At 44.6% G+C, this 23,593-nt stretch overlaps 1 protein-coding gene across 1 annotated transcript in view; it reads right to left on the reverse strand.

Annotated features, from left to right (window-relative positions):
• The window catches only part of LOC126092671 (orexin receptor type 2-like), a 98,033-nt gene that overhangs the window by 48,464 nt on the left and 25,976 nt on the right, over nucleotides 1-23,593 (reverse strand). Inside the window, exon 2 of the mRNA XM_049908392.1 lies at nucleotides 10,834-11,103. Within this exon, the coding sequence (XP_049764349.1) occupies nucleotides 10,834-11,103 (270 nt within the window). The remainder of the gene's footprint in view (nucleotides 1-10,833; nucleotides 11,104-23,593) is intronic.

The following is a 23,593-nucleotide window of genomic DNA, read 5'->3' on the forward strand; positions in this document are numbered from 1 at the left end:
TATCTGCAGTTCATGTTCTTCATGGCAACCTCTAAAATCTCCTATGTTTTTCGCTATAATATCGACCTTCTGTGGCGTCTTGAATGACGTTTCCGGACAAAGGTTCCTATCTTAGATTTGTTCTTCAGGACACCCTGTACAACCCTTCGCAGTTTCTCGCAACATTAGTGGGACAACTCGTATAATGTCACCTTCCATAACCATCTGCGAATAGTGTTGACAGATGATGATAAAGACTTCATATTGAACACCGTATTAGTTTCTCAACGTCCCAAAAAAAGATAAATAAGAATTTTACTTTTTATGTTTATTTACCCTTCCCTTATTTAGATCTCGTCCAGGGCCCTTATTTTCTCTGATTTAGGTGTTCCCATATATTACTTATTCTTACATCAATCTATCCACTGACGAAGAAGGGGACGTAGAGGAAAATCCAGCAGTGCGTGTTTTATGTGTACTGTATAATAACCGCTGACTTACAAGAACGGAACCTTAGATGTCACAAGATAAAAGTTCCTAGAAAAGGTAGTTTGTTTCTGGATCGAGAAGAATGCCGAAGGTGGCGATAATGGCTAGCAAAAGGCAGCGCAGTAACGTCGGAAGAGGACCATAGAAAATTAAAAACAATTAGAAAAGTAAAATGTCAAACGAAGAGAAAATCACACAGTCAGTTAGAGCATTGCCCATGAAAAACAGCGTTCTAGGTTCGAGTCCCAGCGTCTCACGGAATTCTGCAACTTTGTCATGTCTAATGGAAGCGATAGTACTGAAGTTTAGATTCTTTAGTGTACTAAATGGGATTGAACAAATACCTTAATTCTCAGCGGATATGGTACAGCTTGCTCAGTACCCATGAAATACAAGAACAGAGGTAGTCAACATCCATTTCCCAACTACATTGTTTCGTTCATTATTTTCTTTATGCTTGGTGATCCTCCTTCCCCATGAACAATAGATCTGGCCGTGGGTGGGGCGGCTTGCGTGCCTCAGCGATACAGATAGCCGTACCGTAGGTGCAACCACAACCGAGGGGTATCTGTTGAGAGGCCAGACAAACGTGTGGTTCCTGAAGAGGGGCAGCAGCCTTTTCAGTAGTTGTAGGGGCAACAGTCTGCATGATTGACTGATTTGGCATTGCGACACTAACCAAAACGGCCTTGCTGTGCTGGTACTGAGAACAGCTGAAAGCAAGGGGAAACTACAACCGTAATTTTTCGCGAGGGGGTAAAATATTCCGCAGGTAAAATAGTCCCCCATTCGAATCTCCGGGCGGGGACTACTCAAGAGGACGTCGTTATCAGGAGAAAGAAAACTGGCGTTCTACGGATCGGAGCGTGGAATGTCAGATCCCTTAATCGGGCAGGTAGGCTAGAAAATTTAAAAAGGGAAATGGATAGGTTAAAGTTAGATATAGTGGGAATTAGTGAAGTTCGCTGGCAGGAGGAACAAGACATTTGGTCAGGTGAATGCAAGGTTATAAATACAAAATCAAATAGGTATAATGCAGGAGTAGGTTTAATAATAAATAAAAAAATAGGAGTGCGGGTAAGCTACTACAAACAGCACAGTGAATGCATTATTGTGGCCAAGATAGACACGAAGCCAATGCCTGCTACAGTAGTACAAGTTTATATGCCAACTAGCTCTGCAGATGATGAAGAAATTGATGAAATGTATGATGAGATATTAGAAATTATTCAGGTAGTGAAGGTAGATGAAAATTTAATAGTCATGGGTGACTGGAATTCAAGAGTAGGAAAAGGGAGAGAAGGAAACATAGTAGGCGAATATGGATTGGGGGTAAGAAATGAAAGAGGAAGCCGTCTGGTAGAATTTTGCACAGAGCATAACTTACTCATAGCTAACACTTGGTTCAAGAATCATAAAATAAGAATCCTGGAGATACTGGAAGGTATCAGATAGATTATATAATGGTAAGACAGAGATTTAGGAAGCAGGTTTTAAATTGTAAGACATTTCCAGGGGCTGATATGGACTCTGTCCACAATCTATTGGTTATGAACTGTAGATTAAAACCGAAGAAACTGCAAAAAGGTGGGAATTTAAGAAAATGGTACCTGGATAAACTGACTAAAGAATAGGTTGTACAGAGTTTCAGGGAGAGCTCAAGGGAACAATTGACAGGAATGCGGGAAAGAAATACAGTGGAAGAAGAATGGGTAGCTATGAGGGATCAAGTAGTGAAGGCAGCCGAGGATCAAGTAGGTAAAAAGACGAGGGCTATTAGAAATCCTTGGGTAACAGAAGAAATATTGAATTTGATTGATGAAAGGAGAAAATATAAAAATGCAGTAAATGAAGCAGGCAAAATGGAATACAAACGTCTCAAAAATGAGATCGACAGGAAGTGCAAAATGGCTAAGCAGGGATGGCTAGAGGACAAATGTAAGGATGTAGAGGCTTATCTCACTAGGGGTAAGATAGATTCTGCCTACAGGAAAGTTAAAGAGACCTTTGGAGAAAAGAGAACCACTTGTACGAATATCAAGAGCTCAGATGGAAACTTAGTTCTAAGCAAAGAAGGGAAAGCTGAAAGGTGGAAGGAGTATATAGAGGGTCCATACAAAGGTGATATATTTGAGGACAATATTATTAAAATGGAGGAGGATGTAGATGAAGATGGAATGCGAGATACAATACTACGTGAAGATTTTGACAGAGCACTGAAAGACCTGAGTTGAAACAAGACCCCAGGAATAGACAACATTCCATTAGAACTACTGACGGCCTTTGGAGAGCAGTCCGGACTAAATTTAACCATCTGGTGAGCAAGATGTATGAGACAAGCGAAATACCCTCAGACTTTAAGAAGAATATAATAATTCCAATCCCAAAGAGAGCAGGTGTTGACAGATGTGAAAATTACCGAACTATCAGTTTAATAAGTCACAGCTGCAAAATACTAACACGAATTCTTTACAGACGAATGGAAAAACTGGTAGAAGCCGACCTCGGGGTAAATCAATTTGGATTCCGTAGAAATGTTGGAACATGCGAGGCAATACTGACCCGACGACTTATCGTAGAAGAAACATTAAGGAAAGACAAACCTACGTTTCTAGCATTTGTAGACTTAGAGAAATCTTTTGACAATGTTGACTGGAATACTCTCTTTCAAATTCTAAAGGTGGCAGGGGTAAAATACAGGGAGCGAAAGGCTATTTACAATTTGTACAGAAACCAGATGGCAGTTATAAGAGTCGAGAGGCATGTATTGGAAGCAGTGGTTGGGAAGGGATTGAGACATGGTTGTAGCCTCTTCCGATGTTATTCAGTCTGTATATTGAGCAAGCACTAAAGGAAACAAGAGAAAAATTCGGACTAGGAATTAAAATCCATGGAGAAGAAATAAAAACTTCGACGTTCGCCGATGACATTGTAATTCTGTCAGAGACATCTAAGGACGTGGAAGAGCAGTTGAACGGAATGGACAGTGTCTTCAAAGGAGGATACAAGATGAATATCAACAAAAGCAAAACGAGGATAATGGGATGTAGTCGAATTAAGTCGGGTGATGCTTAGGGAATTAGATTAGGAAATGAGACACTTAAAGTAGTAAAGGAGTTTTGCTATTTGGGGAGCAAAATAACTGACGATGGTCGAAGTAGAGAGGATATAAAATGTAGATTGGCAATAGCAAGGAAATCGTTTCTGAAGAAGAGAAATTTGTTAACATCGAGTATAGATTTAAATGTCAGCAAGTCGTTGCTGAAAGTATTTGTATGGAGTGTAGCCATGTATGGAAGTGAAACATGGAGGATAAATAGTTTGGACAAGAAGAGAATAGAAGCTTTCGAAATGTGATGCTACATAAGAATGCTGAAGATTAGATGGGTAGATCACATAACTAATGAGGAGGTATTAAATAGAATTAGGGAGAAGAGGAGTTTGTGGCACAACTTGACAAGAAGAAGGGACTGGTTGGTAGGACATGTTCTGAGGCATCAAGGGATCACAAATTTAGCAGTGGAGGGTAGCGTGGAGGGTAAAAATCGTAGAGGGAGACCAAGAGATGAATGCACTAAGCAGATTCAGAAGGATGTAGGTTGCAGGAGGTACTGAGAGATGAAGAAGCTTGCACAGGATAGAGTAGCATGGAGAGCTGCATCAAACCAGTCCCAGGACTGAAGACCACAACAACAACAACATGGTGATCCTTCCAGAGCCTCACTGACCTCTTCTTGCATGTGAAGTAAAGGTAGCACTGTAAAAGGTGGTTATGCGATTTGTCGAGAGGTGGTCACATTAATGTGGCTGAAAAGTGTATCGGGTGCTTATAATTGAACTTTCCCTATTTAACGCGATTAACATGGAAACTAACTACTGTAGGTGTATCAAACTTGGTAGCATTAATGTCCAGAGTACGGGGTGCATGATTTCCATGGGGTACTGCGCCACCGACAAGTTCCAACTGTGGCCACCAGGTGCCGTCATCAGTCATGGTGATACACAGTCTCACCACCTGACCAGTCGCCGTGCACTTATTGACGTGTCAACCGAGCTTGGACCAAAGGAGCAGGGTTTTATTGGTGAAACTCTGTTATCAAAACAACAACACTCCTGCAGCTGCACTTCGAGAATATCGCCGGCTGAAAGGATTACGGAAGGGTACATATTCGCCACCTACTGTGCGGAGAAAGATGAAGAAGTTCGAATGAACTGGAGAACTGGGCGTCGCTCTGGGAAGAGGCCGACGGCCGGTCGCACCACAGCTGCTGCGAGCAATGCTCGATCGTCATGCAGTGCGCGTGCTGTTTCACGACTGTTGAACATCCCGTGGTTCACTATACGGAAGGGGCTTCGAGGCATTCTCAGATGGTATGCGTATAGGATCCACATCGTACGGTATCTTACCTCACAGGATTGGATTGGATTGTTTTGGGGAAGATACCAAACAGCAAGATCATCGGTCTCATCAGATTACGGAAGGACAGGGAGGGAACTTGGCTTTGCCCATTCAAAGGAACCACCCCGTAATTTGACTTGAGCGATTTAGGGGAATCAAGGAAAACCTAAATTAGGACGGCTGGACGCAGGTTTGAACCCTCGTCCTCCCGAATGCGAGTCCAGTGCGCTAACCACTTCGCCACCTCGCTCGGTACCTTACAGGACGCTGAATGACGTGTTGACGATCTCCATTTTCTTACAAGGACTGACGAGGGCTGGCCCTGGACCATCTGATGGACAGACGAAGCTCACTTTCCTCTGATGGGTGAGGTGAACACACAGAATTACTGAGTGTGGGGATCTTCGCTTCCAGTCACTGTGCATGAAGTTCCTCTGCATTGTGAACGTGTCGCTGTATGGTGTGGCCTCATGGCTCCGTTCATCATTGGCCCATTCTTTTTTGAGCAGGATGGCACTCAAGGGCCAAAGACGTGCAGTGTGATAGGCCAGCGTTACTGCGATATGCTTCGCCAGCAGGCCATACCCGCCCTACAGGAGAGAGATGCACCGTTTGCAGAGTTTTCATGCAAGATGGGGCCCCACAGCACATCGCCCGTGAAGTTCACCTGCTTCTCCAAAACACATTTGGAAACGATCGAATTATCAGCTGGTCGTTTCCATTAAGAGAGGAACATTCACACATGTGCTGGTCTGAAGCGGAGCATATCAAGACAGATAGCCAGCATACCTATGGACATGCTTCGTTCTGCTCTGCAGAATGCAATCCTGCGCTTTTAGTCTCTTTGGGTCACTGATGGGCGCCGTATCGAGCCTCTTTTGTAGCAATAATGGTATGATGTACCGTAGCTTCACATTAAAAGTGTGCCGGCCGCGGTGTTCTTGCGGTTCTGGCGCTGCAGTCCGGAACCGCGGGACTGCTATGGTCGCAGGTTCGAATCCTGCCTCGGGCATGGGTGTGTGTGATGTCCTTAGGTTAGTTAGGTTTAAGTAGTTCTAAGGTCTAGGGGACTTATGACCTAAGATGTTGAGTCCCATAGTGCTCAGAGCCATTTGAACCATTTTTTGAACATTAAAAGTGTTTCAGTTGAATTCATTCTGCATTATATCTGTTCCCTAGTCCTTGACATTAAAGCTACCAAGTTTCGTCGCCGTACAGTAATTATTTCCGTGTTATAACGTGTTTAATAGGGAAAGCTGAATTATAACCACCTGATATATGATCTAGCGGATAGCGTCGGAAGCTCCATGAACCTGTTCACAGATTATGCATTTGTCTGTGAGAAGGTAGCGAAGCTGAAAGACTGTAGCGAATTGTAGGAAAACCTGCACAGGATAGGTGCTTTGTGCAGTGACTGGTGGCTGACCTGAGTATAAATAAACGTAACGCTTTTTACATACGAGAAGAAACCTGATACTGTACACTCACACTATCCGTAACAGATCACAGGAAACTTCAGCTTTAGTAAAACACCTCGGAATAACCATCTGAATCGCAGCCTGGTCGTCTAGCGGCATAGAAACAGTTGCGTAATCGCTGCCTGGTCAGATCAGTGAAATTTTCGGTGACGTTTTGTTCTAACGTTCACCTTTAAACAGTCTTAAGTCGCAAGGAACGCTACATGGTTCGGACTCCACTTTAAAGTGTAGGTTCCCTTTTCCCAGTTGGATAACAGAGATGTATTAGGGACCCCTGAGCCGTCGACGGGGCGTCCAATTGAATGATTTGCATTCGGCCATTGAGACATACAAAACTATTATTGTTACAGCCTGGAGGGACCTAAAGTAGAATAACCACATAAAACAAACTGAACAAATATCAGATCACAGAACGAGTTTCATCAGAAGGATTTCAAGGGATTGCACTACATCCATGAAAGAAGCGGCTATGAAAACACTTGCCTAACCAGTTATTGAGTGTTGTACATCAGAGTGGGACCTTTACCAAGCAGGGTTAATAGGAGCGATAGAGAATATCCAGCGAAGAGCAGTGTGTTTCGTCACAGAATCATTTGGTCGGTGCGAGAACTTTATCGAGATGCTCAACAAACTGTAGCGAAAACATACTATTTTGTCAAGAACTGACATTATGAGAACGTGGCTGTGTAAAAAATATAGGTTGACTCTTACAAAGAAGGAAAAAGCAAACCAGCCACTTTTTACAACGCTAATTATTTATTTAAATAGCACTGTTACTGGTTTCATAGCGGAAGGTTCGTCTTCAAACGACTAGTTCAAGTTAAGATACATTTTACATAACTTTCACTTGTTGTTTTCCGAAATGAAACACCACCACCCCAACGAAATTTCATCATTTGAGAAAACAAAGAGTGAAAACTAATGTAAAATCTATGTTAAAGTGAACCTATTGGTTCGAAGTCTGAATTGGCGCTATTTAAATAAATAAATAGCGTTATAAAAAGTGGCTCGTTGCTGTTGTTTTCTTCATAATAGTCAAACTATAAATGTAGTTGAAAAATCTACGAGAGAGTCGTTATGTGTAATTGGCTGATTTAGCACTGAAATTCTGCATATGTCCCTGGAAGAGTAGGGCAAGATTTTATTTCCTTGCACTTGCATCTCACCAAGTGACGTCAACGAGAAATCATAGACATTAGAGCTAATTCGGTAGTGTGCAAACAGTTGTAAGGTGGCAGAATGAATGGTCAGATTCACATCTTACATGAGACCTACACGAATTGCACTGAGAAGGTAAATCGACAGTTATGAGAACATTTGCCTATCAATATGTAATGCAAAAAGGGATGACAGTCAATCGATGGTAATTAACACACCATTCCTATACAATGCATGTCTTTGAGCGGAAGGTAAAGCAGGGAACACGAGTCCAGTCGCTTTTAGTTTTGAGAATCCTGCTCCACAATGGCGTAGCGAAGCCATGCTGTGGGAGTCACAGCGGAAACCACTAAAAGGGGCAGCAGAAAAGAGGACAGCGACCCCTGGCCAGGTGAGTCAAGCCGGAGGACCGCCTGTAGCGGGGACATCGGTACAAGGGCAGAGAAGAAGCTTTAGAAAACTGTGTTTCGAAATTCCAGCGGGATACAAACAAAAGCAAGTGACACATTTTCGTCCAGCGAGTGCGAGAGACGGAAAGGTCAATGTACTTTAGGCATCTACACTCCGGGAAATGGAAAAAAGAACACATTGACACCGGTGTGTCAGACCCACCATACTTGCTCCGGACACTGCGAGAGGGCCGTACAAGCAATGATCACACGCACGGCACAGCGGACACACCAGGAACCGCGGTGTTGGCCGTCGAATGGCGCTAGCTGCGCAGCATTTGTGCACCGCCGCCGTCAGTGTCAGCCAGTTTGCCGTGGCATACGGAGCTCCATCGCAGTCTTTAACACTGGTAGCATGCCGCGACAGCGTGGACGTGAACCGTATGTGCAGTTGACGGACTTTGATCGAGGGCGTATAGTCGGCATGCGGGAGGCCGGGTGGACGTACCGCCGAATTGCTCAACACGTGGGGCGTGAGGTCTCCACAGTACATCGATGTTGTCGCCAGTGGTCGGCGGAAGGTGCACGTGCCCGTCGACCTGGGACCGGACCGCAGCGACGCATGGATGCACGCCAAGACCGTAGGATCCTACACAGTGCCGTAGGGGACCGCACCGCCACTTCCCAGCAAATTAGGGACACTGTTGCTCCTGGGGTATCGGCGAGGACCATTTGCAACCGTCTCCATGAAGCTGGGCTACGGTCCCGCACACCGTTAGGCCGTCTTCCGCTCACGCCCCAACATCGTGCAGCCCGCCTCCAGAGGTGTCGCGACAGGCGTGAATGGAGGGACGAATGGAGACGTGTCGTCTTCAGCGATGAGAGTCGCTTCTGCCTTGGTGCCAATGATGGTCGTATGCGTGTTTGGCGCCGTGCAGGTGGGCGCCACAATCAGGACTGCATACGACCGAGGCACACAGGGCCAACACCCGGCATCATGGTGTGGGGAGCGATCTCCTACACTGGCCGTACACCACTGGTTATCGTCGAGGGGACACTGAATAGTGCACGGTACATCCAAACCGTCATCGAACCCATCGTTCTACCATTCCTAGACCGGCAAGGGAACTTGCTGTTCCAACAGGACAATGCACGTCCGCATGTATCCCGTGCCACCCAACGTGCTCTAGAAGGTGTAAGTCAACTACCCTGGCCAGCAAGATCTCCGGATCTGTCCCCCATTGAGCATGTTTGGGACTGGATGAAGCGTCGTCTCACGCGGTCTGCACGTCCAGCACGAACGCTGGTCCAACTGAGGCGCCAGGTGGAAATGGCATGGCAAGCCGTTCCACAGGACTACATCCAGCATCTCTACGATCGTCTCCATGGGAGAATAGCAGCCTGCATTGCTGCGAAAGGTGGATATACACTGTACTAGTGCCGACATTGTGCATGCTCTGTTGCCTGTGTCTATGTGCCTGTGGTTCTGTCAGTGTGATCATGTGATGTATCTGACCCCAGGAATGTGTCAATAAAGTTTCCCCTTCCTGGGACAATGAATTCACGGCGTTCTTATTTCAATTTCCAGGAGTGTAGAATGGGCACAAAACGTCTGATTGGCGGATACGCAGTATGAAGGAGAAAAATACTGGTTTCGACGCAGTTTTCTAGAAGGGACGTTGCAATTGGTAGAGGGTGTTTCTACAAAATAAGAGGAACGCTCCTATTGGTCGAAAAAGCTGTGAAGTGAAAACGGAACCCAAGTGGAGGGAGGCAGTTCTGCCATGAGTGGGACAAGAGAGAAATTTTCATGGACTCTTCTCTGAACTGGCGTCAAGTGCAGAACAGAGCGCTTAACGCTCTGTACAACGCAGAAAAGAAATTTGTGTAGACACTGCGTTCACAGCGGATGCACTCCAGCTAAGAAACTAGCTGTAGCAACGTTTAGCTCCAACACTGGTGAAACGAACCAGCCGAGTTAGTTAATTGTTCTTGCAAGACCTGAGAGGGCACTATAATATGCACACTGCTCTAACCATGTGCGTGTATATCACCACATAATAAGACTGGGGCGGAGTACACGTTTTCTTGCATAACGAGAAACATAGGGAAAGTTTCTGCTGGAAAGTTCAACAAAGGCCAGATTAGTTTTGTAGGAATTTCAGTGGGAGAGAGCGGCCTTGCAGACAGCAGCACGTCACAACTTAAGGAACCACCGCGAGCAGAGGTGTAAACTTTGTTGGTTCACCAGCTTGCGTCCACTGTAAACTCGAGCGGCCTTGGGTAATCTTGCGCTCATATTTGTCACTTGACTAACCATCCACCGTAGACTTGATTGTCATCCTAAATAGTACCGAACTTTGAACAGAAAATCGGACGATTTTCGTAGTACTGACCAACGTTATAACTTATGTGTAGGAGCAGTTTTGTAAAGAAAAGTTCAATTAAACTTTCACATTATTGGTCATAGGATTAATGTAAAGAAACTTCCAATTAAACTTTCATAATATTGTGTTTAGGATTAATGTGCTTTCAGAGAGTTAATATTTAACAGTGTTGTGTATAAACTTATTTCACTTTTTGATGTTAGCAAGATGCGTTATCCATTGCGCTGTTTTCATGTTGGTGAGTTGAAAACTGTGTGAAAAGCTGTCATTTGATAAGAAATAGTGCGACATTAAACTTGTCATTTCACCTCACACAGTTGTTCTAAATTCAAGAAAAAGAAGAAAACAAACCACACCCTTACACAGTCATTCTTCCACTGTGCCATTGGCGCATTGAACACGGATGGGTCGAAAAAATTGTGTTACCACCTCTGGCATACACCATAAAACAGCAAAGATGTTGATGTAGTTATCTACCAGTACTATTTGTGAAGTTTCCTTAACCGTTACACCAGCAAAGAGATGTGCTTGGTAACAGCGAAGTGGCCGCGTACCGAAAGTGGCGTGGTGTCCCGCCTCCTTGGAGCTGATGACGTCGCCGTTGTGGTCGTCGTGGCCCGGGATGTTGTCGGAGCGCCAGAGCACGCGCACGATCTGGAAGTAGGCGACCGACATGAAGAGCAGCGGCAGCGTGTACAGCAGCAGGCTCTTGGCGCCGTGGAACACCATCTCCGAGTCGTAGCTCCAGCTGCCCTCGCACTGCGTCAGCAGCACCGAGTCCCAGTCGCGGCCCCGGGCGCGCAGCACCACCAGCTCGGGGATGTCTGCAACAGGGACACTCCCACCAGCACTCTCGAGGCACTCGAGCCACCATCCCGAGGTTTCACACCACCCAAAGCAGTGGACGGCAACGTGCCAAGTTACCAGACTGGACAAAAGTCACGAGAAGGAAGTGGATATAGCAACAATCGGCTTCTGCTGAAGCATATGTGGTACGCTAGAATCAAAACGTCTATATTCATATTATTCGACTATGGTATAACTTAATTTTATTACGTGGCTGACGTTTATACATCACAACCTACCAGGAATTCTGTCACCCGCCACAGCAACGATTGCGATCAAGAAGACCAGCAAGTGTTACTGCAGGACCACTCACCGCGGAAGGTTTTCATCTAAATGAAAGCTGGAAGCATGAGTGATCAACAAAAACATTGGGAACAAGAGCCCATCATCTAGATCCCGCAAAGAAGCCAACAGGTTTTGATCTACCGAGGAAACTTTGGTGCCGCCTCAGTAAGTTAAGGACTGGACATGGTTGTTGTAACTACTTCAGGTACAAATGAGGCTGCATCACTTCACCAATGTGTGAATGTAATAGAGAAGAGCAGACAATTGAACATTTAGTCCAACGCTGTCTACTTCATTCATACCCTCGAATTCCCGATGACTTGTTCACTCTCACACCCAGCTTAATTAACTGGTTGAAAAACACGGACTTTAAGGTTTATTCTTGTTTTATATCATAGGTATATTGTATAAAATCATTTGCCTCATATCAACTGTATATTATATAAAATCACCAAACGATTAAATAAAGCAAGTTAAGTGTGTAATGGGGCACGATGTGTTACCGTGACTATGCTCACATATGAGTATTTTTGTTATGAGGAGTTATGGTGAGTAAATAATCTATTCTAGATGTAATAATATCAGCTGCCCCCTTGTTTCTGCCTGTTCAAGTAAACATAGCTCGTGATGATGTACGTGTGCCTCCCCCCAATTCACCCTCTGCTCGACTTCGTGACATGCACAGCGTCACTGGTGAGCGCTGTGTGCAAGACATGGGCAGAAGCACGTGTCTTTGCATTGTGCTGTCGAAGTAGCCGTACACTGTAAAACACGTACATTACGTAACATGCTTTACAATTTTTCAACATAGTTTACGTTCATCGACGTAAAAATGTATGTTCTAGTGTCTACTTCAACATCTTAGGGGACGATTTTGTTCTTTTTTTAAGTTCTAGAATAGCCTACCATCTTCTGCAGTGTCCCTGCTATTTTTAAAACCAAATTTCAAAGAAACAGGTTCAGCGGTTTAGTCGTGAAAAAGAAATACACAGAATTTCTTCCGCGTTTATAGTGTTAATAGGGAAAAATGGACTAGACAAATTGCGGACTGCTTAGGCCTTGTATTAATTGTGCTGATATCACGTAGATCATATTATCAATGACAATATTTTCACAAATTCGATAAAGTTGAAAAGTCCAAGAGTAAGTAGCTTTCTCGAAGAATACATTTTTTGCTTATTTCATGTAATATTCTTCACATCACTAAATATATTGTACCGCACACTTTCTAAAGCAGGCTATGGTCTTTCTAAGGGTTCAGTAATATTCTTCACATCACTAAATAACTTGTACCGCACACTTTCTAAAGCAGGCTATGGTCTCTCTAAGGGTTCAAACTACCTCCATACCAAATTTAATCGAAATTGCTTCAGTAGTTTATTCGTACAAATTGACAGATTTACTTCCACAATTATAATACAGAGTGACGAACAAAAATCCGGTTTCGAATACAGATTGCTAGCGAATTACGCACAAATGATTGCCCCCATGAACAGATATTACAGCAAATAGTTAATCAAGTCATAAATATATAGTAAAAAAAATAACAAACAGGCTATCGCGAAGCTCTGTATGTACTGAATTGATCTTGTCTTTTACATTACACTACTTCAGGTACTGAAAATGACCTCCTTGTGCTGCGAAAGCGACGGCCACAATCCTTTGCTGGCAGTACTTTCTTCTGTGAGTTTTTCGTGAATTCGTGAGCATGGCCAGCGTAAAGTGTGACAGGTCGCCCCACCCTATTGAAACACACGGGGTGGTGTCAATTATGACTAAAATTCTTCAAAGGTTCACATATATACAGCAGTGGTAGCTGTTGTTAAAAAAAAATATATGGGACTCACAATTCAAGTTGCTGGCAGGACACATAACATTCCGATTTTTTCACCGCGAAGAGGTTCCTCCTGAATCGGATAGGGACTGTTGGTTGACCTGTATCTCGTGTTTGAGAGTTCACATATCCGGTCAGATGGAACAAACTTCATCACTCATTAAATACAGCAGCTGATGTATCATTCCACTGTCAAATTTTGACTTTTACACGGAAGACCTGCGCGAAACGTTCAGTTATTGTGACTACGTGTCGACGTCTTTGGACTCTGGATCATCCGTGCTCGAATATCCGTGATCACAGCTGACGTACGAATGGATGGGGCTCGATTCCTTTTTGCTATTGCAGCTGACACTGAAGTACGTCACTTTGTTACCAAATCCTGTGTACTGGTCTTTGCTAGCAGGGAAACGCCATGAAACGTCGTAATAATTAATTGCAATGCAAGAAATGGGACGGAATCTGCCGATATTAATCAAGAAGTTATACAAGGCAGTCCAGTTTCTCCCATCATTATCTATCTTTACACTGACGATATCATTCATAAATGGTTGACTGTATTCAATAACACATGAAGAAATGATTTTTTTAATATCATGAAGTGACCATGTCTTTATGAGTAGTTTACTATAGGAGAATCTGAAGAAAAGTTTCAAATTGCAGTACATAAACTGAGTCACATCGTCACTAGAACGGAATGTGGATATCGATACATGAAACTAAAGCGATTGCATTTCAAGAATTGGAAACCATAAGAGGCAAAATTTTTATAAAATAATCAAACAAGTAGGAGAGTTTGTATGCCTAGAGTGTAATTTTAAATTTTTGAAGTCAGGTGATGCAGAGCTAAAATTGGTCAGATTAAGACATTTCTGTGAAATCGCACAACGTTCATTAGAATGTAACATACAGAAACAAGTATCAACGAAACTTTATAAAGTAATAACTTGCCTTTGCTGCTGTATGGTAGCAAAGTTTGGATCCTAACACCTGACAAATTACGACGAATGGAATCACCAGGAAAGAAGTTACCCACCTTCATTGCGGGATATTCATTACTGGACCACAAAATAAACAACGATATTAGAAATGAACCAGACGTTGAAGCCACTACATCTATAACTGAAAAATACAGAATAAGCATTAAATACCGTGTCCAACATATGACTGATAATAATATACTGCCATACTACGCAAATCAGTGGGTAATAGAAAAGTAGGACATCCCATACACTGATTATGTGATCAACTCTGAGTTTGGAACAGTTCAAAAGGCCTAATATTTGAATACAATGATGACGATGATGATGATGATGATTCTTGTCTGGCCAATGAAACATGAGAACACGCCCAGGACGAATTTAGGAGAACACCTGGGTAGAGAAAAGATTGCACTGCTAAGTTCAGTATCTACACTCCTGGAAATTGAAATAAGAACACCGTGAATTCATTGTCCCAGGAAGGGGAAACTTTATTGACACATTCCTGGGGTCAGATACATCACATGATCACACTGACAGAACCACAGGCACATAGACACAGGCAACAGAGCATGCACAATGTCGGCACTAGTACAGTGTATATCCACCTTTCGCAGCAATGCAGGCTGCTATTCTCCCATGGAGACGATGGTAGAGATGCTGGATGTAGTCCTGTGGAACGGCTTGCCATGCCATTTCCACCTGGCGCCTCAGTTGGACCAGCGTTCGTGCTGGACGTGCAGACCGCGTGAGACGACGCTTCATCCAGTCCCAAACATGCTCAATGGGGGACAGATCCGGAGATCTTGCTGGCCAGGGTAGTTGACTTACACCTTCTACAGCACGTTGGGTGGCACGGGACACATGCGGACGTGCATTGTCCTGTTGGAACAGCAAGTTCCTTTGCCGGTCTAGGAATGGTAGAACGATGGGTTCGATGACGGTTTGGATGTACCGTGCACTATTCAGTGTCCCCTCGACGATCACCAGTGGTGTACGGCCAGTGTAGGAGATCGCTCCCCACACCATGATGCCGGGTGTTGGCCCTGTGTGCCTCGGTCGTATGCAGTCCTGATTGTGGCGCTCACCTGCACGGCGCCAAACACGCATACGACCATCATTGGCACCAAGGCAGAAGCGATTCTCATCGCTGAAGACGACACGTCTCCATTCGTCCCTCCATTCACGCCTGTCGCGACACCACTGGAGCCGGGCTGCACGATGTTGGGGCGTGAGCGGAAGACGGCCTAACGGTGTGCGGGACCGTAGCCCAGCTTCATGGAGACGGTTGCGAATGGTCCTCGCCGATACCCCAGGAGCAACAGTGTCCCTAATTTGCTGGGAAGTGGCGGTGCGGTCCCCTACGGCACTGCGTAGGATCCTACGGTCTTGGCGTGCATCCGTGCGTCGCTGCGGTCCGGTCTCAGGTCGACGGGCACGTGCACCTTCCGCCGACCACTGGCGACAACATCGATGTACTGTGGAGAACTCACGCCCCACGTGTTGAGCAATTCGGCGGTACGTCCACCCGGCCTCCCGCATGCCCACTATACGCCCTCGCTCAAAGTCCGTCAACTGCACATACGGTTCACGTCCACGCTGTCGCGGCATGCTACCAGTGTTAACGACTGCGATGGAGCTCCGTATGCCACGGCAAACTGGCTGACACTGACGGCGGCGGTGCACAAATGCTGCGCAGCTAGCGCCATTCGACGGCCAACACCGCGGTTCCTGGTGTGTCCGCTGTGCCGTGCGTGTGATCATTGCTTGTACAGCCCTCTCGCAGTGTCCGGAGCAAGTATGGTGGGTCTGACACACCGGTGTCAATGTGTTCTTTTTTCCATTTCCAGGAGTGTATTTGAAGATTGCTCAAGACTTTGGCCTTTGCTAAGCGACGAGAAATATCCAGGTTCATTAATTATATCGAATGCCTGCTGTTTCATGTGTCGTGAAGTCTCAGCACCAGCTTGCTGTGTATTCATTGCTGTGTAAAGTTGTTGGTCAAGAACAGAAGAACAGATAGAGCTGTGAAACGACGTCAGCCAATAGTACGTTGACAGACCCCTCTCTAGGACGACCCAGACAGGAGTGGCCTCCACATGAAGACAAAATAAACGCCACGCCGCCTAGTCGCGGCCCAGTTGAACTCCAGGCAGTCTATGAGTTCGGCAGCAGCGACTTAGGAAATGTATTTCTTCTTTTGTGTTACGAATGGTATATACTGATGAGATTGCTTGTAACATCCCATTGCAAATTCCCAAAGTTAAATATTGTCAATTTTCTTACTATAATAAAAATCTATTAATACTATTTGCTTGAATTGTTCTCTAGCGATCCGAGAAGGCAGGCTCCCTAGGCACTCTATATTAGATGAGTGGGCAGAATACAACATTGGTGACTAAGTGTCACATGAACCAAGGTACGACAGCCAACACTTCTTCCCTGTGTTGACTTTTCATGGGCCATTGTTATGCTGGCACTTTAGTTCTCTCTTTTCTTGTCTTTGTAGGGGTGTTTACTTGCTTTAACAGTGTCTTATAGTGATTTTGCTAATCAGTATTTTCGGTTGGGCTTGCAGATATTTTCTTTGGTTTTGTACATATTTTGATTGCTTGCCTTGTCTGTTTCTCGCATTTGTCTCTTCCAGTATGCCAAGCCCACCTATCCCACCCGCTTCTCATGCGCCACAGCTGCAAGCGATAGATGCAGTGCAGCTAACACAGATATTTCAGTTTCAAGACGCAACAGATTGCGTCTCTACTCAAAACAGTACTGGAAAATCAAGGAAATGTAGAACAGCAGCCACCTACAGCAGCTCCAAGTGCTATACCGCCTTTTCGCCCATTTAATGAACAAGATGAGGAATGACTCGAGTGGTTGCAACAGTTTGAAGCCCACATAATTGTACACAACGTGCCTGGTACTGTGAAAAGCCATTTATTTTTATCTTCAGTAGGAATTACAGTGTTTCAACGTAATCAGAAACTCTTTCCTAATGTCAGTCTGAGTGAACTTCTTGTATGATCAGGTTGTATAAGTAGATTCTCTAACTAACTATTATGACCAACAACTGAATGTGGTTGCAGCTAGGTATCAATTCTTTAAATGCAAGAAACGGTCAGAACAAACTTATTGCGAGCGGGTAACAGATTTGCAGGATATCACAAGGAAATTCAAATTCAAATGTGCTTGTGGTGCTTTATATTCTGATGCAATGTTATGTGATGCGATCGTGTACAATGTATCTAATGTGAGTCTTAGAGAATAGATTTTGAAACAGTTCACTTCTTCATTTCAAGTTGTAGTGCAAATGCTAGATCAGTATGATTCAGGTTTGCCAATAAATTTGAGGAGAGCAATTTGTCGGGTTGAGTCCCTTGCTCGCAACCAGCTCATTAGGCAACGGCAGCTTGCGTGCGCCTCCTGGCGTAAACAACACTCCACGCCCATAAACAGCTTTCTACACAGGCAAACAGAATTAAGTCTCGCCCACAGTCATATTCATGGCACAAACTCCAAGACGGCCTATCCAGGCAAGCACAGTGTTACGCCTGTTGCAACGGAACAAACAACAGAATATTTCCCACTCACGAAAATCTAGTCACAAGGCCCATGTCCTAAATGCAATGTATTCAACACCTGCAATAGGCACTAGTAAAACTAGCAAGCGAACAATTTCTTCACTGCTACGCTAGTCCAACAAACTTATTTTTTCATTTGCTTCTATGAGGAAAACGTGTGAAATTTCAGTTGGACATGGGTGCCTCTATTACGTTTCTGAATCATAACACATATGAACTGTTAGGCTCACCATACCTGTTTAAAACTAGCATGCACCTGATGGCTTATAATGGACAAGACATTCCCGTTCTCGGAAAATATACTTTGCCTGCCATGTATCAAATGGTTCAAATGGCTCTAAGCTCTATGGAACTTAACATCTGAGGTCATCAGTCCCCTACAATTTAGAACTACTTAAACCTAACTAACCTAAGCATAGCACACACATCCATGCCCGAGGCAGGATTCGTACCTGCGACCGCAGCAGCAGTGCGGTTCCGGGCTGGAAGGCATAGAACCACTCGGCCACAGCGGCCGGCCGGCCTGCCATGTATCGCTCGCATACGTGAATTGCAACTTTCGCTGTGCTACTATCGGGTCATTGTAAGAATATATTTGGCCTTAATTCTTTTGATTTGTTTGGATTTCGAATTCAGAACAATGTGCTGCCAGTGTCTGCAGCCGACCGTGGTGGACACGCGGTTTAGGCGCTGCAGTCCGGAACCGCGCGACTGCTACGGTCGCAGGTTCGAATCCTGCCTCGGGCATGGATGTGTGTGATGTCCTTAGGTTGGTTAGGTTTAAGTAGTTCTAAGTTCTAAGGGACTGATGACCTCAGATGTTAAGTCCCATAATGCTCAGAGCCATTTGAACCAGTGTCTGCATACAATGCAAAAGACAGATTGCTGGAAGAATTCCCTGAACTTTTTTCTGGAGGTTTAGGCAAGAATAAAAATTTTGTTGCACGTATTACTTTGAATGACAATGGTCAGCCGAAATTGTGGTGGACCAGAACTGTTCCCATCATCTTATGGGAACGTCGCTCCTGAATTTAAAGAATCGCAAGATAGCGGAGCTATTGCACCCATAGAAGCTAGTCAAAGGGCAAGTCCACTCGTTTTGCTCCCCAAATCTACAGGTCGCATTCGCCCCTTTGTTGAGTGTAAGTCTACAGTCAACCAACAAACTGTAATTGATACTTAACCACTGCCACGCCCAGAAGATCTCATGGACAGATTAGGCGCTCGTCGCTATTTTTCAAAAATTGATTTGCGCGACGCATATCTTCAAATACCGATCGATGACGAATCTCAAATAGTGTGTATCGTGCATACTCATTTGGGCTTGTTTAAATATTTGCCTTTGACTTTCGGCAGTCTTTCTGCACCCGCCATTTTCCAACGGTATTTTGAACAGCTGAATACTCAAGTGCAAAACTGTTCAAACTATTTGGACGATACTGTCATAGCAGATCGTAGACCTGCAGATCATATTGCAAATCTGCATGCTTTGTTTCGTGTGTTACCTGCTGCCAGACTGAAGTGTAGACTGGACAAGTACGATTTTTTTAAACCGGAGTTGCAGTATTTCGGTCATGTCCTAAACAGTCAAGGTTCACATCCTCTTCAGTCGCATTTGTTAGCCATACGAGATTTGCCAGTTCCTCGCAATGTCTTAGAATTGCAGTCGGTTTTAGGGAAAATGAACTATTATATTCTGTTCACTCGGAATGCTCCCCAAATCGCAGCTCCATTGCATCGGTTGCGTCGCAAAAATGTTCCCTTTGTTCGGACAGATGAGCGCCAAGAAGCTTTTCGAAATCTGAAAGATACATTGCTCAGTGATCGATTCTTGGTTCACTTTGTTCCTAACAAACCAGTTGTGTTGAGAGTTGACGCTTCCTCTTACGGAATAGGTGCAGTGCTTTCGCACAGAATTGGTGATAAAGACAGGGCTATTGCGTTCGCATCAAAAATGTTGTCCAAAGCTCAGTGTAACTATCCACAAATAGAGAAAGAGGCATTGGCTGTTGTGTATGGTGTCAAAACTTCCACCACTATTTGTAGGGTAGAAAATTCTACGTAATAACGGACCACAAACTTTTGCAGTCCTTGTTTCTTCCAGCGAACCCGTTCCTGTACGAAATGCCCAGAAATTGCAACGATGGGCTATGTTGTTGTGTCAACACCTGTACGAGATTGTGTATCTTCCGACAGCTCTAAATGGTAATGCGGACGGACTTTCACGTCTTCCAATTAACCGTGACACAGACTTTAACGCTGCTGCTGCATCTTGCTGTCACATCGAATCTCAGCATTCAAAATTGATTCAATTCTTTCCACTGAACTATAGGAAAATTGCACAGGCCACGGAAGCTGACTCTGATCTGAACATTTTGCTAAAATACATTCGCTCGTCTTGGCCTCGTTCACTGAATGGCATAAGTAACTTTGTAGTGCGCAGATACTTTACACGTCGGAATTGCCTCGCTAAACAGCAAGGTGTGATTCTTGTTCAAAATAACAGTGGACAGAACGTGTGTTGATCCCTTCAGCTCTGCAAAACGAAGTGTTGCAGTTACTTAACCAAAGACACTGGGGGATTGTTCATACGAAGCAGTTAGTGCGTCGCCAGTGTACTTGGCAGGGTATGGACGCCCAAATAAAACAGATGGCGTCACAGTGTCACGCATGTGTGTAAAATCAGTTCGCTCCGCCACAAAACTACCTCTGCTTGTCCTAAGTCGCAATCACTATGGCAACGTGGACGTTACGAGGCGTTTTTGAAACACTTGTTGGTTGATTGTGGTTGACATGTATAGCAAGTTTCCTTTTGCTGTGACAATGAACTCGACAACATTACGAAGCACAATTCAGGTGTTGTCCTGTATTTTTTGCTTCGAAGGTTTACCAGAAGTCACAATGTGGAAAATGGCCCTGAGTTCACGTCAAATGAATTTGAAACATTCTGTGAGCGCGTATGTAACTAGTGCACCATTCAACCCACAGTCAAACAGCGAAGCGCAACGTTTTCTCAGAACCTTCAAGCAGCAGATGGCCAAACTTCGCACCGCATACAACAAGGATCAAGCATTGCCACTGTTTCTCGACGCCTATAGTTTGCATCCACTAGATGGACCATCGCCGGTGGAACTGATTCACAGCCGCCGCCATCGAACACTGCTCCACCTGCTCCATCCTCCTCAGCATCCGGCACCGAAGGAAGGTCACATGTATAGCTTCAAGCCGCGTGATATTGTGTTTTTCAGGGATTTTATCGGCAGCAGACGGTGGAGCGAGGCGTTATCTTTCGTCGACTTGGCGTTTTCATGTATCTCATTTCAGGCCCGGACGGATTTCAGCGACGACATCGCAATCCAATTCGCCATTGTCATGTACATGGTGATCCTTCTGTGTCTCTCCCCTCCCCCCCCCCCCCAATCACGGATCCCGAGGACAGCGCGGCAACAGCCGCCGCCAGGGGCTCTCATCACGACAACGCGAGACGACCCCGTGGAGACGGAGCCTCCACCTCCTCAACTTCCTCTCGTCCTACCGATGGAGCTGGACCCGCCCACGCCGCATTAGCGTACGCCTTCGACATCTTGCTATGGGCCTCAGGAGTTGGACGTGTACCCTTCTTTCTGGTCGTTTTCCGAGGGACGTTTCCGGCAGACCGAAAGCCGGATGGCGGAGTACGACCGGAAGCGTGACATCCCTTGCCGCCACAGATTCTGGTCCAGCGTAGCATCCACAGACCTGCCTCCCCGCCGATGTCGCGCTCCCTGCACAAAGACGGTCCCAGGGAGGGGGGGGGGGGGGGGGGGGGGAAGCGAGGAACGTCCTGGCGTAACGTGAAGCGCCTGCACGACGGTCAAGACCGGAAGAGCAGAGAGGGCTGTGAGACGACGAGACATCCAATAGTACGCTGATCGACCGCTCTCTAGGACGACCCAGAGAGAGGAGCGGCCGCTATACGAAGAGAACATACGCACCGCGCCGCCTTGCCGCAGCCCAGTTTAAGTCAAGTCAGTCAGCGATGACTTAGGAAGTGTATTCCTTCTCTTGTGTTACGAATTGTATGTACTGAAGAGACTGCTTATTTTCTACGTCGCCCTTTGCTTGCGACATCCCACTGTAAATTCCCAAAGTTAAGTATTCTCAATTACCTTACTGTAGTAAAAATCTGTTAATACTATTTGTCCCTAGGCACCCTAAATTAGACGAGTGGGCAGAACACAAAAAAAGTAATACAAAACTCTGAGTGGCAATGTCGTCTGAAATTACTAACTTACAGTAAAATAACGATGGGATAATTGCTAGTACATTAGGTATGTAATGGTTACGTTTCAACCGCAATGCGTGATGGGAAGTTCTGATTCATAATACGTTCCATGAACGGTAACTACAAATTGTAAGTAGGCTGTTTATGTTTTCTTTATGTAAGTAGGCTGTTTATGTTTTCTTTATGTAAGTAGGCTGTTTATGTTTTCTTTATGTAAGTAGGCTGTTTATGTTACCTTATTGGCAACGTTACGTAGCGCTCTATATGAAAATCACTGGCTGTGCTGTGTGCAGTCTGTGGCTAGTTTGCATTGTTGTCTGCCATTGTAGTGTTGGGCAGCGGCAGCTGGATGTGAACAGCGCGTAGCGTTGCGCAGTTGGAGGTGAGCCGCCAGCAGTGGTGGATTTGGGGAGAGAGATGGCGGAGTTTTGAAATTTGTTAGACTGGATGGTATGAACTCCTATATATATTATGACTATTAAGGTAAATACAATGTTTGTTCGCTATTAAAATCTTTCATTTGCTAACTATGCCTACTAGTAGTTAGTGCCTTCCGTTGTTTGAATCTGTTATTTAGCTGGCAGTAGTGGCGCTCGCTGTATTGCAGTAGTTCGAGTAGCGGTGATTTTTGGTGAGGTAAGTGATTTGTGAAAGGTATAGATTAATGTTAGTCAGGGCCATTCTTTTGTAGGGATTTTTGAAAGTCAGATTGCGTTGCGCTAAAAATATTGTGTGTCAGTTTAAGCACAGTCATGTATATAAATTTTTCTAAGGGGACGTTTCAAAATAATTGAGCCATAATCAAAATATTGTGCAAATTATGGCAGTTATGGTCCACATCAATTCCTCTCTTCCAGCTAAAGTACTTTATACTTCACTGAAAATGCATTGTCCATAATTAATAAATATAATTAACTTCACTTATCTTCTTAAGATGGATAACATAACAGATCCAACAGCATAGAAATTTTCTTCTCGAGATACTACATAAATTGCTCACAACGGCTCAAGTTATTAACAAAATAAATCCAATTCTCATAGGTCATTTTTCCTCGCAAAGTTTTTTTTAATAGATGTATTTTGTAAGGTCCCTTTAAATGACTAAGTCAGTATACATTGCAATGATAAAACTATTTTATGTTTTATCTCCAAAGGAAACTCATGAAAACCTGGTGATGGTTTACAAGACGTTACTATAATCGTTATAAACAATTAACGCATTGGTAATCGATTTCAAACAGGGCTGAACCCCCGAATCTGATCAAGGATATCTCAAAATTGCAACCACTGCGATTGCATCAAGAGATTGAGCAATATGATATTGGACGATCGAAAGTTAAAAGTTCCATTATGGTATGTAACTTTAGTAGTCTGGTAATTTCACCTTTCCTAAAGATAACTAACGGCACGTGGAAGATCTTCAATTTTCCATTCCATTCATCTGTAATTAAGTCTACCTTTCACAGAGGACAGCAATGTCAAGAAGAAATCTGATCAACGATATCATTTAACTCCGAAATTTAA

The sequence above is a fragment of the Schistocerca cancellata genome, chromosome 7 (assembly GCF_023864275.1).
Source record: "Schistocerca cancellata isolate TAMUIC-IGC-003103 chromosome 7, iqSchCanc2.1, whole genome shotgun sequence".
Lineage (NCBI taxonomy): Eukaryota > Metazoa > Arthropoda > Insecta > Orthoptera > Acrididae > Schistocerca > Schistocerca cancellata.